Source organism: Meles meles, chromosome 7, assembly GCF_922984935.1.
Source record: "Meles meles chromosome 7, mMelMel3.1 paternal haplotype, whole genome shotgun sequence".
Classification (NCBI taxonomy): Eukaryota; Metazoa; Chordata; class Mammalia; order Carnivora; family Mustelidae; genus Meles; species Meles meles.
The window spans coordinates 150,060,380-150,078,895 of record NC_060072.1 but is presented as its reverse complement, the minus strand read 5'-3'; the positions used below and the strand labels follow the sequence as shown (position 1 = coordinate 150,078,895).

The 18,516-nt window shown below is 52.8% G+C and overlaps 1 protein-coding gene across 3 annotated transcripts in view; it reads right to left on the bottom strand.

The window, feature by feature from the left end:
- Positions 1–18,516, bottom strand: part of DIP2C (disco interacting protein 2 homolog C) — a 372,928-nt gene that overhangs the window by 22,352 nt on the left and 332,060 nt on the right. For all 3 annotated transcript variants that reach the window (XM_046011076.1, XM_046011077.1, XM_046011078.1), the window contains one exon: positions 6,736–6,797. In XM_046011076.1, coding sequence (XP_045867032.1) covers positions 6,736–6,797 — 62 coding nt within the window. The remainder of the gene's footprint in view (positions 1–6,735; positions 6,798–18,516) is intronic.

Here is an 18,516-nt window from a genome sequence, read left to right as displayed (position 1 = left end):
GTCTGTAAGAATGTGTACAGGAAGCAGGTCTGTGAGTATGTGTACAAGGAAGCAGGTCTGTGAGTATGTGTACAGGAGGCAGGTCTGTGAGTATGTGTACAAGGAAGCAGGTCTGTGAGTATGTGTACAGGAAGCAGGTCTGTGAGTATGTGTACAAGGAAGCAGGTCTGTAAGTATGTGTACAGGAAGCAGGTCTGTAAGTATGTGTACAGGAAGCAGGTCTGTAAGTATGTGTACAGGAAGCAGGTCTGTAAGTATGTGTACAAGGAAGCAGGTCTGTAAGTATGTGTACAGGAAGCAGGTCTGTAAGTATGTATAATGAAGCAGGTCTGTGAGTATGTGTACAGGAAGCAGGTCTGTGAGTATGTGTACAAGGAAGCAGGTCTGTAAGTATGTGTACAGGAAGCAGGTCTGTGAGTATGTGTACAAGGAAGCAGGTCTGTGAGTATGTGTACAGGAAGCAGGTCTGTAAGTATGTGTACAAGGAAGCAGGTCTGTAAGTATGTGTACAAGGAAGCAGGTCTGTGAGTATGTGTACAGGAGGCAGGTCTGTGAGTATGTGTACAGGAGGCAGGTCTGTGAGTATGTGTACAGGAAGCAGGTCTGTAAGTATGTGTACAAGGAAGCAGGTCTGTGAGTATGTGTACAAGGAAGCAGGTCTGTGAGTATGTGTACAGGAAGCAGGTCTGTGAGTATGTGTACAAGGAAGCAGGTCTGTGAGTATGTGTACAAGGAAGCAGGTCTGTGAGTATGTGTACAGGAAGCAGGTCTGTGAGTATGTGTACAAGGAAGCAGGTCTGTGAGTATGTGTACAGGAAGCAGGTCTGTGAGTATGTATACAGGAAGCAGGTCTGTGAGTATGTGTACAGGAAGCAGGTCTGTGAGTATGTGTACAAGGAAGCAGGTCTGTGAGTATGTGTACAGGAGGCAGGTCTGTGAGTATGTGTACAAGGAAGCAGGTCTGTGAGTATGTGTACAGGAAGCAGGTCTGTGAGTATGTGTACAAGGAAGCAGGTCTGTGAGTATGTGTACAGGAAGCAGGTCTGTAAGTATGTGTACAAGGAAGCAGGTCTGTGAGTATGTGTACAAGGAAGCAGGTCTGTGAGTATGTGTACAGGAAGCAGGTCTGTGAGTATGTGTACAAGGAAGCAGGTCTGTAAGTATGTGTACAAGGAAGCAGGTCTGTGAGTATGTGTACAGGAGGCAGGTCTGTGAGTATGTGTACAGGAGGCAGGTCTGTGAGTATGTGTACAGGAAGCAGGTCTGTGAGTATGTGTACAAGGAAGCAGGTCTGTGAGTATGTGTACAAGGAAGCAGGTCTGTGAGTATGTGTACAGGAAGCAGGTCTGTGAGTATGTGTACAAGGAAGCAGGTCTGTGAGTATGTGTACAAGGAAGCAGGTCTGTGAGTATGTGTACAGGAAGCAGGTCTGTGAGTATGTGTACAAGGAAGCAGGTCTGTGAGTATGTGTACAGGAAGCAGGTCTGTGAGTATGTATACAGGAAGCAGGTCTGTGAGTATGTGTACAGGAAGCAGGTCTGTGAGTATGTGTACAGGAGGCAGGTCTGTGAGTATGTGTACAAGGAAGCAGGTCTGTGAGTATGTGTACAGGAAGCAGGTCTGTGAGTATGTGTACAAGGAAGCAGGTCTGTGAGTATGTGTACAGGAAGCAGGTCTGTAAGTATGTGTACAAGGAAGCAGGTCTGTGAGTATGTGTACAAGGAAGCAGGTCTGTGAGTATGTGTACAGGAAGCAGGTCTGTGAGTATGTGTACAGGAAGCAGGTCTGTGAGTATGTGTACAGGAGGCAGGTCTGTGAGTATGTGTACAGGAAGCAGGTCTGTGAGTATGTGTACAGGAAGCAGGTCTGTGAGTATGTGTACAAGGAAGCAGGTCTGTAAGTATGTGTAAGGAAGCAGGTCTGTGAGTATGTGTACAGGAAGCAGGTCTGTGAGTATGTGTACAAGGAAGCAGGTCTGTGAGTATGTGTACAAGGAAGCAGGTCTGTAAATATGTGTACAGGAAGCAGGTCTGTAAGTATGTGTACAAGGAAGCAGGTCTGTAAGTATGTGTACAGGAAGCAGGTATGTAAGTATGTGTACAGGAAGCAGTTCTGTAAGTATGTGTACAGGAAGCAGGTCTGTAAGTATGTGTACAAGGAAGCAGGTCTGTAAGTATGTGTACAGGAAGCAGGTCTGTAAGTATGTATAAGGAAGCAGGTCTGTGAGTATGTGTACAGGAAGCAGGTCTGTAAGTATGTGTACAAGGAAGCAGGTCTGTAAGTATGTGTACAAGGAAGCAGGTCTGTAAGTATGTGTACAGGAAGCAGGTCTGTGAGTATGTGTACAGGAAGCAGGTCTGTAAGTATGTATAAGGAAGCAGGTCTGTGAGTATGTGTACAGGACGCAGGTCTGTAAGTATGTGTACAGGAAGCAGGTCTGTAAGTATGTATAAGGAAGCAGGTCTGTGAGTATGTGTACAGGACGCAGGTCTGTGAGTATGTGTACAGGAAGCAGGTCTGTAAGTATGTATAAGGAAGCAGGTCTGTAAGTATGTATACCAGAGACGCATCTACAGAAGCGATACATCGTTCAGATGCGTTACATGAGTGAATCATCGCCATGCTTCCAGGAGTAGGTCCTCCTGTCTCTCCGGTCAGACAGGGGGTGCTCGGGCTCAGCGGAGCGGAACCCAGGAGTGCGGCTGGTGTCTCATCGAATGCCAGGGAGACAATGCTCACGGCAGCCAGAACTCCTGGGGTCAGCTCCGTCCACCCGGGGCCTGGGCAACAGAGGTACCCCCCTCCCCCATGCCTCCCAGTGGCTGTCGAGGAGCGTGTGACTGGAAATCAGCAGTCCAGTAATAAGTGTGAGCTCCCTGTCAGCTTCTGCTAAGACCCTTGTGCCGGTCACGCACACACCAAAAGCCGGACCAGAGCGGGATCCCTCTTCTGCTATTCTGTGTTCATCCAGGCCCCCTCCTGCCCTGCACAAAATCGTGAGTCTCACAATGCACTTGAACTCTGCGCTCACTTCCCTCGGGGTCTCTGTCCTTGGTTAACCACTGACCAGGACTTAATGGACTATCCCTGCTTTCCAGAGACTCAGCACCTCAGGTTAGGAGGAGTGAGGAACCTGGGGAAGGCTTTACACTAACATTGCGTCCACAAGACTTAACTCCTAAAACTATTCCCTTAAAAGCTGGAAATTTTTTTCTTCCCCATCTTATGTCTGCAAACTCCAAGTGCTCAAGGAAAGATCCAATTGGAAGAGACGGAGAGACCGTAAATTCATCTTAAATGAACGTATTAGAAAGAGTATTTTTAAAAAGTAACGGTCACTTTCAAGCAGCCCCCAAATCATTCACCATCTCCCCCTTGTGCACAGTGAGGCTACGTCCACTCCGGCAGCAGGAGAGTCAGTCCCTTGCTCTGTGAGGCCGACATGTTCTCCACAGTGACCTGCCATAAACAGAGGACCAAATCCCAACACTGGGTCACAGGAGACAAGAGGCAGAAAGTCACGTAGAAACCAAGTCAATTTGGGGAACTATTTGATCACAGGCTTCCACAATGAGGCTCTCCTCCGTCACCTGTCTGTCCCGTGTGTGCACGTGAGCACGCACAATCTCTCTAGGGAAGCTGGACATCCACACGGACCAGGTAGCCCTCTCCAGGTGATTAGCTCTTAATTAAGCAGGTGCCCTGGCGTCCTAGTGAATGCACCAAAGCAGCCGGAGGAGTGATCACTCCCATTGCTGAATCTCAGTGTGTCTGAACTCAGCACAACAGCTTCGTTTTTTTTTTTCCCCACAAACAGTGACAAGATAGAGAGTCAATATTTACAAATGCTCCCCCGTTTACCTGCACCGCAGACACCTGGAGCCCGGCGAGCTCCCTCCTGCCCTGGTTCACGCTGGTGCTGTGGGAGGGACAGCTTCAACCCCGCTGCCCTCACAACGCCTCCAGGGCCCTCAAGGGTGGCTGTATCGTGCCCGTTCTGGGCACAGGGAGACTGAGGTCACAAGCCTGCCCAGATCTGGACTCTGATCCGCTGGACCCCATAGCCTCTCCGTCCCATTAGCTGTTGCTAAGACACTTCTGGGTACGTGTTGATGAAGGTCAGCGGTGAAGTCAGTGGTCTTCTCGCTGGGAAATGCACAGGGTAGATGGTGGGATGGAACTGCATGGAGCTGGGCTTGAGCGCAGGAGGATGTCACAGACTTGGGGAGCTGTGGACAGTGGAGAGGCCCCTGGGGCACGACTCCCAGCTCAGGGCAGGTGTGGGAGTTCTGGCCTCCAGGGGCAGGGGCCTCGCCGGTGAGGGGAAGAGCCGGGGAGGTTTTTGTGAGCGGCGTGTCAGCCAGCACACTGGCCTGACCTAGCCGGGAAGGCCCATCACAGGGGGTGACGGCAGCGGACGACACAAAGGACACGAGAGCTCAGGCTCCCGGCCACTGCCGCTCTGGGGACAGACCAGACCAAAGGAGGGCAGAGGACCACCTCCCTCAGCTCCCAGCCTCCTCCGTCCTCCGCCTGCAGGAGAGGCGAGGATGTGAGTCAGCTGGACTGCAGCGCGGGTGGGCAGTGCAGGCCCCGTGCAGGAGGCTTTCTTAGGAGAGGCCCAGCCAGGGTGGACACAGCTGCGTGCCCTGCCTGCCCTCTGGCCCCTCTGACTCGCATCGACATGGCCAGAAACCGTGACAACCAGCAGCCGCTGGTGATGCATGACTGACAGCAACTCCCAGCTCCCCAAGCGCTTCCACTTCTGTCCCCAGTGACCTCGCCAGAGAGCACACACCTCGGGACGAGGGCGTCACTTAAGAGATTTACGGATCTCGATGACGGGGGAACTGGTAGGTCACCATGAGCACGCACCGCATCGCAGGCCCTGGCTCCCTGCAACGTGGACCGCTGTGCCGCGCTGCACACTCTCGGCGGGAAGAACTGCCCTCGGGACGTCCGCAGGGTCAGTCCCAGAGACCGGAGACAGTGGTGCCTCCGCTTTCTGTCCGAGCCTCCGTCCCCTCCATCCGACCAGCCCCAATGCTCCAGGATGCACGGGACACACGGGGCTCAGACGGTCGTCAGCTGCCCCTCCCGTGTCAAAGGATCCATGTCCTTCCGTGTGCCCTTGCGGAGCCTGCTTGTCCCGTGCGTGGGGCCGGGCCGCAGTCGACCACACAAATGCTACCCCAGCAGGGAGCGACTGCTCAGCTTCGGGACTGCAAAAGGTCTAATCCTGGGCCGTTTCCAAGTACCGTCTGCGGAGCGTAAAGCCTAGAAGTCCCGTCTGGAAACGCCGACGACCCTGCAACGAGTCACTCGGACTCTGAAGCCAAACGCTGCGTGTCGTGAAGATGATCCGAGGGAAGGCGCGGCCAGGGAGCCGGCCCGGGGCGGGGTGCGGCCGTCTCCACCCTCAGCCTCCCAGAGGGGCGTCTAGCTCGGGGCTCTAAGCCTGACTCCCCTTGCACAGCACAGTCTAAAACGAGGCGCACGGGGACCAGGCAGGCTTCACGCGGGACACGTTAGGGGAGCCCTCTCATCTCAGCACACCGCACTGGGACCATCCGTGTGTGGCTGCCCCCCCGCCCCACCACAGTGTCGGCGGCACCTCCAGCCTCCGTCCCTGGGACGCCGGCATACCACTCCCCAGACTGTGCTCATCAGACATGGCCTGACGTCCACGGGGCCCGAGATCCCCGCGGGGGACGCCCGGTGTGAGTCGGGGCGGGTACTCCCGGCCTGGAGGGTGTGTGCACGGCCGCCTGGACCGCTCCTCAGCCTCCACAACCCCGCTGCCTGCAAATGGACGCGGGTCATCCGGGAAATGCCAGGCCACTCGCTCCGTCAGGCAAGGCTCCCCGTCCACTCACGGTGATCGCTAACTCCCTTGTCCCTTCGCTCAACAGCGTGACGACCATGTCGGCGGGTGAGCGGAGGACAAGACACGTGGTGTCTGGCTGTCGCAGGGCCTTTGTCAGGCGCCTGCTTGTCCTTTATAGGAGACGCCCGCATGCAGATCCACGCTCCTGGCTCCCAGCCCAGGAACAACCGCGAGCCTGCATCACCGGAGTCGCTCAGTAGGGAGCCTCGGGCACTCAGGGACGTCCTCCCGGCTGCGGCAAAATTCCCGGCAAGGCTCTCATCTCCTTTACCTCTGCCTCCTTCCCCCGCTTGAGGAAAACGGACAAACGCTCACCTTTCGTTTTTGCTCAAGGCTGCTTGGGGAGCCGCACAGAAGGTGACTTCACCCGTGTTTTAATTTTCATGGAAACACCTTCACAAAAAATTTCAAGTCCCGTAAAGGAATGTGGGCGGACCGCGTTGGGCTCCCCTCGCTCCCTCTACCCCGCCCCCTGCTCGAGTTCCCGCTCTAGCTGTCTGTCGGACGAATAAATAAAATCTTAAAAAAAGAAAGAAAGAAAGAAAAGAAACATGGGCAGAGTGCTGGCAGCTCTAAAAGGTGCCACACAGTGCCCAGGCTTCTGGACAGACCGCTGGAGAGGCAACTGCGGTTGTCCTGCCCGGTCTGCGGCGGTCTTAGTGCACAGCAGACTGCCCCAGCGGGAACCACAAGGAGGCGGAGGGGGGCACGGTTCAAGCCAACTGGCACAGCTCTCCTGCTTGGTCCACCGGCAACGTGTGCACGGCGGACAGACGCTGCGCTCCTTCCCTCGCTAGACGGCCCTGCACGCTGGACAGCCAAGAAAGAAACCCCCAAGCGCACCGTACCTGTCGTGCCTCAGAGCTCGCATATCAACATAGACGGTGGTTGGGTCAGGTCCCGAGGTCCCCTGCAAGCAAGGACACAGCGCGGTTAACTCACGTTTGTGTGGGAGCCCTCTGGGTCTGTGCTTCCTACCAGTTAGCGAGAATTTCTTTGGTAAAATCGCAAACCGAACAAAAACTAAAAAGCACTAGACCCATACTTCTCTCCAAGATGCCCATTAGTTTCTAGTTTGGTAACCTCAGCTCTAAAGGGAGCGTCTTAGTAGGACTACGCTGGATTTTCACATGGCTTGACTGTCCCTCCTGTCTGCAAAGATCAGAAGGAAAGGGGGTGTGCTGTGCGTGTTGCTGAATAAAGAAAGGCTGAAGCTGCCGAGACGTCCGGCTAGCAGGCTGTCGAGCACAGGGAGCACCGTTCCTGAGAAGCTCCTACTACACGCATCCCAAAAGGTGTGTTTCTAGAGCTCAAGATACTGAAGCAGAACGTGGGACTCAGACTGACAGCTCGAGAAGGAAGAAGTAAGAGATAATTATCTTGTTCCATTTAGCTCTGCCTCTGCCTTGGCATTCCTCCAGCCGAGGGAGGTTATTTTCATCCGGGACACGGGTTGGGGAGGTGGTACGCTGATCAACAGTGCAGTCCCCCGGGAGTGCTACGCGACTGAGCTACCGAATGCGGAGGGCAGAGGTCTGGTCTTGGCAGCACAAACCCCTTCAAAACCTGCTGGGTTGACCTCTGACCAGTGACTTCCCGCCACCTCCCTGCAGTGCACTCACGGCTACGTTATAAACCGACAATCGTAGCTGTTTCCCGGGAAGGCCAGGTAATAACTTACCTAGAAGGGGATGGAGCCCAAAACAAATTTCCAAAAACTGAAAGAGCCCCTCAGAATTTACTTGAAGAGCTGTGCAAAAATTCTTCAGGAGAGGATCTTAATCTTGTTTCATAAAAGACTAAGCTAAACACGGCTTCTCCCAGCCGGCTGCACGCTCAGCACTCCCGGCCGCCGGTCTCCAGCTGCGAGCACAGAGAGCGGGCGCACCGTCAGCCTCCACGTGCAAGCTCACGGCCCGTGTTGCGCCGAGAACGTTCTCTCCCAGCGACGGCTACTCACGGAGCCGTGTGACCAACCAGCGCCGAGGACAGCACTGGTCTGAGGTTCTGAGTAGCGGAAAGCACGTAACCACAGACGGCCAGTTAAAAAGTAAACAAATCAGAAAACAGGTCACCAAACGTGGGACGTGAAGTCAAAGGGACAGGACCCCAGACGGGCAGAGAGACGAGCGACTATGTGTAATGGGAGTGTGTGTTGCGAACGTGCAACGTTCGAGGAGGTCTGAGAGCGCACGTTGCGCGGGGCACCAGTCCGACCGTGGCCTGCGCCCAGAGCCAGGCTCCGCACTCGACTTCTAGTGTGTCCCAGTGCTGGAGGCTGACACGACGGTGCTGGGTGGGGGGCACTGGTGTGGATGAAGAGGAGAGTCCCCTGCCCGCTCGGCTTCCACAGCCTGTGGGGCTGCAGCAGCAGGGGCGGGACAAGACAAAAGGAGAGAACACCGACCGACAGACCACAAATGAGCGACACACGGACACGCAAACGAAACAACCCAACAGTTAACATGGGATGAGGAAGTGGGAGGGAGGGAGGGGAGTGCAAAAAGCCGGGAACAAAGTAAAAAGAAGATCAAAACCAACGTCAAACCTGGACATCGTTAAAGTCAATCACTGCATCATTAAAGGCTAAAAAAAAATAATAATCTCAGATGTCAACAAACCCATAGAGCCACAGAGGAGAGCGACTCATGATGGTCTCGGGCCAACAGACCGCGTCACCGGTTCACCATACGAGGTCAGTGGTAGCACCGGTATTTGGACTGTAGGAGGCCTGTGCGTTCTTTTCCTTCCTGGGGGGGAGGGGCGTGAATTTTATGGGCAAACTAGTGGCGGTCCCCTCTCTGAAATGCATTTCCTCCGCGTGCATGCGTTTCACCGAGGGGTTCCATCAACATGAGGACTGGTCCCGAGAAGCTGGGGCAGGAATGGACACAGACTTTCTCTTCCCTCCGATGTTCCTATAACACCCGTGTTTGTCTCGTTGACGTCACTGTAGCATGCAGGATAGACACAGGTGACACAAAACAGGTGTGAATCAGCTACTTCTGTCACCACAGGGCGTCTGGTCAACAGTGGGCTCCTGGTAGGGTTTCCGGGGTGTCAGAAATTCTTCCTATGTGGATGTTCCACCGTGTGGGGTTGGCGCCCGAAGCCCCCCATGCTCCCGGTCCGTTGCAGCTCCAGGGCTCCGAGGACAATCATGACGGGCAGCCGGATGCGCTCCCGGCTGAGTCGGGATGCCCGGCCCGGCTCCGGCGTGAGAACCGACAAGAGACGACGCCCGGGTCAGATGGAGGCACGAAGGACCCGTGCCCCGGGCTTGCACCAGGGCCAGGCGGCTGTCGTGGCTGGGAGCTCCTCCTCCCGAGCATGCGCCCGAGTGGGCCCCCAACGACGCTTCCTCCTGGTTAGCTCTCCTGTTCCCTGGTTCTGGGGCCCTCCACCCCGCATAATATCACTGAAATGACCGTGGCGGAAACTTTCTGGGAGCCATGCAGGGCCCTAGTGTGAGTGGGTGTCCCCAGGTGAGCGGGCGTGGACGCCAACCCTCCCGGCAGCGCCACCGGGGGCCCTGGATGCGGGACGGTCGCTGGCGCCATCTCTGGCCCGACCCCACAGCCCTCCACCCTCACCCCGCAGGGTCCGGGCGCAGTCCGTCCGGAGAGGACAGCCGCAGTATCAGGTCGTCCGCGGATGGACGTGGGTGACCCCCACGCAGCACGGAGACGCTGCTGCCCCCCGGGGCCTTGGAGAACAGCACAGCCGGCAGATCCAGACCGAGGTCTCCACCGCTCCAGCCCTGCCTTCCCCGCCGGCACCGCAGCGACCAGAGCAGTGGCTTTCTGGACGGGGGCTGTGGCCCGACTCCAAGAAGGAGCGGCCAGGGAACACTGTCGGCCCCCGGGGCGCGGGCGACTTTCACCTACTCAAGCCCAGTGCAAGGTTTGCAATAATCCCCTTCACGATTCCACGAATCCCAAATATCCCAAATATTAGCTGGACCAAAATGAGCCCATCTTTTCTCTAAATTAATTTAATTCACAGATTTTTGTTGTGATGGCTCAAGGGTCAATTTTCTCAGAGAAAAATATGTATGACAAAGAATAAATTTCCCAGCTTGGAGGCGCACAGAAGGGACAGCTCAGCATCCGCAGCAAACCCCCTGTCGCGCTGATAAGGGACACACGGGGAGGGAGGTGCAGGGTTAGTTTATAGGTGTTTCCAGACTTCAGAAATCCTAAGGTTCAAAAAATGGAGATTTCAGGATACATATGAGGGAGTGTGTATTTAACAAAAATTCCTCACTTGCACAAAACTAACTCTGCCAAAAAGGTAAGCTGGTGTTTCTTAAGGAAGGAGAGCTCTCATGCGTGAAAGTGCTCCCAGGTTCTAAAGTCATCAAATATTTGCAAAAAAGGACCAGCAGGAAAGAAAATCCACTCATTCCAACTGGAGCTTACTCAGAAGCGGAGACAGAGCATGTCTGAAATTCCAGGTTACAATAATGAGAAAAGGTCTACACTGTAAAGGTCAGCTGTACAACACCTACGTTGCAGGTGGACACGTTCATACTAAAAATCATTTTTTCTTTGGTATAAAAGTGCTATGTCAATGTCAGTCAGGCACTGAACGCTTCTCGGAACACGTCGGTCAAATTCAAATCTCCTCTGAAGAGATACAGACTTACATCCTCGCCCCAGCGCAGAGCACCCAATGCCTCAGCCCAGTGCGTCGTTAACCAGCCACGGGGTCGGACGACCTGGTATCAGCCCACGCCCCGCAGGCTCACGTAACCAACTCCTGCGTGGAAATGCATGCCACCAAGTCAGGCTTCCAGAGCAAAGTGTTGGAGGGGCCGAGGCAGTTAGCATAAACAGGGGCCAGGGAGAGGGTGTCCCCGGGGCAGGTTACGGGGAGCACAAAGCTGACCCAGGGCACAGCACGGGCTCATCGCGGCCACCTCGGAGCAGGGGTCCCCCCTGCAGGCCTGCAGCCGGCGCTCCCAGCCGACCTGCACAGCAGCCATGACCGTCGCACCGTTTTAGCTGTAACTTATAGACAACCAAACGGACGGGATTTCCACGTTTGACTACAGGAGTCTGGACAGTCACATACATCCATGTAACACCCCCGGCCCCGAGAGCATATAAAGACTCCTTCAGCTCCGACCCCAAAAGGCTCCCGCTGTGTGATTTCTCACACTACACCTTCATCCATTATCAGGTCGGCAAAAAATAACATAGCGCGTGTTCCCTGGGGTCGGCCGTCGCTGCACACAGCGGCTCTGGGGCCCACACACAGCGGTTCGGCGGTTCGGAGCCTGCGCACGGTGTCCGCGGAGCAGCTTGCCCCTCCACACTCTGGGACGCCTGCTGCTGTGTGAACGTGTCATCTGTACCTGCCCATCCTGCTGCTGGGGGGCATCTGGGTCCTTTCCAGTCTGGGGAGATCATGACCATACCTGGGCGGGTAGCGTTGTGTTCCGGGTGCGCACCCCGACACGCTGGCTCCCCGGGCTGACGCGCACGGAGCTGCGGGAGAAACTGATCAATGTGTCCCCGAAGCAGCAATGAATAGGGTCCGGCTGTTCCACAGCATCTCCGTCAGCCTTGCTGATCGAAATCGTTCTGGGCTGACACATGGAATCACTGTAATTTTTTTCGAAATGAAAATCATGATTTCAATGGAGCACATGTCGTGCCTTGACTCATTTTTTGGGAGCTCATGAGCAGACGGCGGAAGCACCCACAGGAGCTGCACGCCCCTGTCCTGCGCTGTCCTGCACGCCCCGGTCCTGTGCTGTCCTGCACGCCCCTGTCCTGTGCTGTCCTGCATGCCCCTGTCCTGCGCTGTCTTTCACGCCCCTGTCCTGCGCTGCCCCGCGCTGTCCTGCAGGCTCCGAGCTGCCTGCGCGAGCTGTCCGTCCGCACTCTCCTAGAGTGATGCATCCAGAAGATGCTGAGCGCATTCTCTGCAGGTCTCGGTCCTCTGTGGGTCTCCTTCTGCCAAGCGTCTACTCAAGGCTTCCGCCGGTTTGTCACACGCGCTCCTACAAACACATTTTCCCAGTCCGCATTTTTTCTATTAATTTTCTTACACATATTAAGGTTAATTTTAATCTTGATAAAGTCCACTTTCTCATGTTCTCCTTTTATGCTTAAGTGCTTTTCTGGGCCCTAAGAAATCCCTGCACATCCCAAGTCACGAAGACCTTCTTTGCAGCTTCCCAGAAGCCGCACTCTAGAACTGCCGCCGCAGACATCGGGGTCTGTGATCCCCCTAGAATGGATTTTCGTGTGTTCTCCGAGGAGATGACACCATCTAACCTTCAGTCGGTCCGAAACATCTGCCAGAAACCCTCCTTTCCCTCTTCAGCGGACCTGGTAACAGTAACAGGGTTCTACTTCTGGGTTCGTTCTCTTTCCAGGTTTGCTTTTTGTTGTTCTGCTCCTCTCAGTCAGTCTCTCCAGATGCCAGGGCCACGTCGTCCTGACGACTGCAGCCTTACGGGAGCTTCAAAGCCAGCACCAGGTCCTGCCGCACCGTTCTTGCTCAAGACTGGTGATTCCTCTCTGTGGTGTGCAGCCGACAGCGACTTCAGAAGCATTTTGTCGGTTTCCTCGGACAAGCCTTCTTAGACTGTGGTTGGGACTGATCAGTTTGGGGGGGAAAAGTCACCTTAAAAATACCAACCCAGGGGCGCCTGGGTGACTCAGTGGGTTAAGCCTCTGCCTTCGGCTCAGGTCATGATCTCAGGGTCCTGGGATCGAGCCCCGCATCGGGCTCTCTGCTCAGCGGGGAGCCTGCTTCCTCCTCTCTCTCTTCCTGTCCCTCTGCCTACTTGTGATTTCTGTTAAATAAATAAAATATTAAAAAAAAATACCAACCCATCGGCTGGGCGTCTGTCTGCCTTCGGATCAGGTCATGATCTTAGGGTCCTGGGATGGAGCCCTGCGTTGGGCTCCCTGCTCACTGGGGCGTCAGCTTTTCCTTCTCCCTCTGCCCCTCCCCCCACTCATGTTCTCGCAAATAAACAAATCCTTTAAAAAGTGCTGACTAATCCACTCCACAACTCTGACACACCCATTCATTTATTAGGATTTCCTTTCCTTCAGCACTATTTTGCGATTTTGGTGGACACCTTTAACCGCGCCTTTCATTCTCAAGTACGTAAAGGTTTTGGACAGTAAATGGCATTTACAAAATTCCATCTTCTGGCTGTTCGTTACTAATGCAGGGGAAGACGGCTTACTTCTGCTTTAAACCCAGCGTGGCTGACATACAGTCTTACACGAGTCCCAAGGTACAGTGCTCCGAGCATTGAATACGCACTGAGATAGTACGTTCTCCGCCCGTTCTCTCCCTGACACGCCCCACATCCTCTCTCGTAGCCGGCAGTCTGTTCTCCATGCCTAGAGCCTGTGCTGTGGTTTCTCTCTTTTCTGTTTTCTTTCGTAACCCCGCATCAGTGAGCTCGCTGGTGCTGGTCTTTCTCTGACTTACTTGGCACAGCACATCTAACTCCGTCCGCACAGCCGCAACGGCACGATCTCACGTGTTTTTACAGCGGAGCAATACTGCATTGTGTGCGTGTGCATACGTACACGTACCGCACCTTCTTCACTCATCTGCCGTCGGACACGTGGGCTGTTGCCGTATTCTGGCTATGGTAGATAGTGCTGCCGTAGATACGGGGGTGCGAAGGAATACTGTTTTTTATGTAGAAACTTTGCAAAAAGGTTTTATTTATTCATTTGAGGGAGACAGACAGAGAATGAAGAGGCAGTGGGAGAAGCAGACTTCTGATGGGGGCTCGATCCCAGGACTCTGAGATCATAACCCGAGCACAGGCGGATGCTTAACGGACTGAGCCAGCCAGGTGCCCCATGTATAAACTTCTGCTTTTGTGCTATTCCTAACTTTACATATCAGCAGTTGTGGTTTTCGTTCTACAGGAGTTTTTACTGCACTACTGGGCAGTCTGCAAATCACACGCTTTACTTCTCCATTGCTAGCATTCGTACGTTTTATTTCTATATCCTATCACTTTGGCTAGGACTTCCATACAATGCCGATGTTCCTGATTTTAGGGAAAAAGCTCTCAAAGTGGACGACGAGAATGAGGTTCTAGCTTTCTGTATACTTTTTTTTTTCAGACTGAAGAAGCTCCCCTATCTTCCTAGTTCTCCCATGAACGAGGGGTTTCTTGCATGATACGGTCATGTTTTTCTCCTTCACTCTGTTACAGTATGGTGAATTAGACCGACAGTTTTAAGTGGGGAAGCAACCCTGCACCCGGAGCTAAGACATGCTTGGATAGGACGCACTACTCTCTACATGTCGCTACGTTCAATATGCTACTATTTTGTTCGGAATTTTTTCCACATGGGCTATTGGCCTGGATTTTTAGTTTCCGGGAATTTTTGTCAGATGCTGGTATCTAGGTTATGCTCACTTCGTAATACGTGTTGGGTCATGTTCCCTCTTCCTCTATGTCCGAACGAGTTTCTGTAGGGTTGGTACTTTCCCAGGGACACCATCTGGGCCTAGAGGTTTTCCTTTTCTCTCCTGTAACGGTTTTGGATTATGGATTCAATTTCCTTCACACACATGATATTACCTTCTTCTGAAATGACCGTGCTCACCCCTGGCAGCATTCTTTGTTCCGAAATTAACAAGGCTTGACATGCACGTAGCCGCTTCAGCTCCCCGGGAAGATTAGTGTGGAACTTCCCTGTCCTTGTACTCAATCTACTGTGTCTTCATGTTTAAGAGGAGTTTGTCACAGGGGCCATGTGGTAGGTTCTGATTTTTAAAAATCCAGTCTCAGGATCTCCGCATCTTCCTTCGGGTGTTTAGATCAGTTGCACGGATGCCTGACCTGTGTTCAGCGTTCAGTAGGGCCCTCCATCCCCTCTCAGAGGTCCCCTCCATCCCCCTGCTGGCTGGCACTTCACCAGCGGCTGGAAGAAACCCGGTCTGTGGTCCCGTGGAGGTTGTCAGCCCACGTCTTGCTCACAGCCCACCTGCCCGTGGCACCGCGCTGTACAGCATACGCGCCTTGTGACGGTCTCTTTCCACCCCTCCCCTCCCAACCTCTGGGCAGCGGTCATGCATTATACACCCACAAGCTCACACCACCTTTGTCCGAGCCGTCCGTAACCTTGTAGCGGTCGAAAACGCGCTGAAGATCTTCTGTGTTTATCTCTGCAGCTGCCATTTCCAGTTCTACTCATTCATCGTGTGGATCCAGACGGAATCTGCTATCATTTCTCTCCTGCCTAAAGGATTTCCACTAATATTTCCTCCTGTGCGGGTGTGCTGGCAGAAAATTCTCAGCATTTTGTTGTCGTTGTTGTGCTTACGGCTAAAAAAGTGTCTTTACAGCCTGTGATCTTGAAAGACATTTCCGCTGAGGGTAAAATTCTAGGTCGACGACTCTTCTCGTTCAGCACTTAGAGACGTCTTCTACTGTCTTCCTCCTCACGTCACTTCTGACAGGAGTATGAAATGATCCCTACCTTTGTTCCTCTGTATGTAACCTGACTTCTTTTTCATCCTGCTGCTTTTACGACATTGCCTGCATCACTGGCTCTGAGCAACTTAAGCAGTTCCCTTCACATTATGTTGGAGATAGTTGACCTTTGAGATTTGCGGGTTTGTACCGTCACCAAATTTACAATAGTCCTTCATGTGTACTTTCTGGACCTCTATCCCTTCTTCCACTGTTCTGGGGACAACATGTGGGTTAAGTCACCTGAAGTTCCCCACAATTCCATGATGGTCTCACTATTAAAATTCTTTTCTTTTTTTTATTTTGCAAAATTTCTGTTGCTATGTCTTCAAGTTCACCAATATTTTCTTCTGCCATCAATTCCATCATTGTATTTTTCATCACAAATATTGTAGTTTTCATTTCTAGAAGTTCAATTTGTCTCTTCCCCCTCTAACATTCCATACAGTTAAAATAACTTTCAGTATCCTTGTCTAAAAATCCAGCGTCCGTATCAGCCTAGTTCCGTTCTGACTTACTGACATTTCTCCTCATTGTGGATGGTTGGCATGCCTGGCAATTTCTGATAGTGTGTCGGACACTGTAAATTGACTTGTCGGTGCTGGATATTTTCCTGTAAATACTCTTGACCTTTGCTCCATGCTAAATTACTTGGAAAAATCTTATTCTTCCCAGTTCTTGCTTTTAATATCTGTGAGATGAGCCCTGAGCACTGCCTCGTGAATTCTGAGATTTCCAGTCTGGCTGCTGGGAACAAGCCATACTCACTCCAGCCCTTTTGGCTGGTTCTCTGTGGGGCTCGGAGTAGTTTTCTGACATGAACTGATGCTGACGGTGTTCATGAGATGACCCGAGGAGCATGCTCTACAACACTTGAGGGGTTCTCTGGGGATCCCCAGAGCTGTGTCTCCTTCCTCTGTAGCGTCCTCCTCTGAGGATAGCAGCCACCTTTTGTCTCCTCAGACTCCGCTCCATGTCCTGCACTCAAAGAGCTCACTGGGCTGCGGTGACCCAGAGAAATCGCGCGGCCAACCTTGCTTCTCTCAGGGCTCTTCCTTGTCACCTGACATCCAGGTCATGCTTCGTGTATTGACCATTCTTTATTTGTTTAGGGAAGAGGTGAATCCGGCCCCTGCTACTCCGTCCTGACCAACAGAAGACCCGAGCCCTATTATGTGTGAATTTCCCTCCCTCCATCACTCCTTCTCTCTCAGATGTATCTAGGGGATCTGCACGCAGTAACGTTCATCCCTATGCTGACAGGTTGACAGACTTGACCACGTGCAGCCACGGAACCACTGTCACAATCAGGACACAGAAAACCTTTACCACCCAAAACGCCCCTCCTGCCTCTTTGCAATCAGTTCCCTCCTGGGGCCCTCAGCACCTGGCAACACGGATCTGACTTGTACGTACAGTTTTGTCTCACCCAGGAAATCATATAAGTAAACTCATAGGGTGTGCAGACCTCTGTGTCTGGCCTCCCTCACCCGGAAGACCATTCCTGAGGTCCAGTCACGCCGTTCCTACAAGAGCGTCTATCCCTCCCAGGGCAGGAGAGCAAGCCGCTGCATGAGCAGAGTACAGCCTGCCCTTCCGCTCTCGGGGGATGGATGTGTAGCTGTTTGCAGTTCTTGGTGATCATGAACATATCTGCTGGGCACGTTTGTGTGTCGGCCCCTGGGAGGATGAACAAGTCCACTTCTCCGGCGTGACCACCCGGGAGAGAATTCTGGGTCACAGGCAAGTCACGTTCAACAGTACAGGAAACTCACAAACTGTTCCCCGAAGTCGCGGGACTGTCCCACATCCCCAACAGTGACACCTGCGGCCGCAAAAGCGCCCCATTCCCTGCCAGCATGTGGCATCCTCAGTCCCCCTCTCGTCTCGCACTAGTGATGAGTACTGCCGGCCGTTTCCCAAACTTACTGAGTTTTTGTAAAGAACCAACTTTTCACGATACTGAGTTTTCCCTTTGTCTCTGTTCTATTTAACTCATTTCCACATTTATTTTTATCTTCTCCAATTTGGGCTTGAGTTTTTTGCTTTTTCCTAGATTTTTCTGAAGTGGAAGTTAAAAGATTTTAGTCTCTCCTCTTTGTAATGCAAACATTTACTGCTGCGCCCTACGTTAGGTGCAACCAACAAAATCTGACACGCTGTGTTTTCGTTAACAACCCTCTTCAAGTATTTTCTCATCTTCCTCATGGCTTCCTTTTTTATTCATGGGTTATTCAGAAGTGTGTTGTTTCATTTCCAAGTACTTAGGGATTTTTCTGGCCATCTTCCTGTTATTACTAACTTAATTCCATCACAGAGAATGTACACTGTGATTGTGGTCATTTACTATTCCTCGGGAAGTGTTTTATAGTCTTCCTTGGGGAACTTCACGTCTGACAAAAACAACGCTACACATGCTGGTGTCTGAGTCTGCCAGGCTGCCATCACAGGGTACCACAGACCGTGCGCCTTAACGGAAATTTATTTCTTCACGGTTCCAGAAGCTGGAAGTCTGGGACCAAGAAGCCAGCACAGTTGGCTTCAGTTGAGCGCTCTGGCCCGGGCTTGCTGACCGCTGCCCTCTTGCTGTGTGTTCCCAAGGCTTTTCCTCAGTTTGTGTGCATGGAGAGTGCGGCCCTGATTTCCCTCCTTCTTCTTGTAAGGACACTAATCCTATCAGATCAGGTCCCCACCTCTAGGACCCTTTTAACCGTTGTTACCCTTTCATGGGTGCCACGTCTCCTGTCACAGTGGGGTCGAGGCTTGAGCGTATGAATTCTGCAGGCACACGACCAGCCCACAGCAGTACAGCGCCGTCTCTTTTTTTCTTTTTTTTTTATTCGTTTGTTTATTTACAGCATAACAGTGTTCATTGTTTTGGCATCACACCCAGTGCTCCATGCAGTACGTGCCCTCCCTATTACCCACCACCTGGTTCCTCAACCTCCCACCCCCTCCACCCCTTCAAAACCCTCTGGTTGTTTTTCAGAGTCCATAGTCTCTCATGGTTCATCTCCCCTTCCAGTTTCCCTCAACTCCCTCTCCTCTCCATCTCCCCATGTCCTCCACGTTATTTGTTATGCTCCACAAATAAGTGAGACCATATGATACTTGACTCTCTCTGCTTGACTTATTTCGCTCAGCATAATCTCTT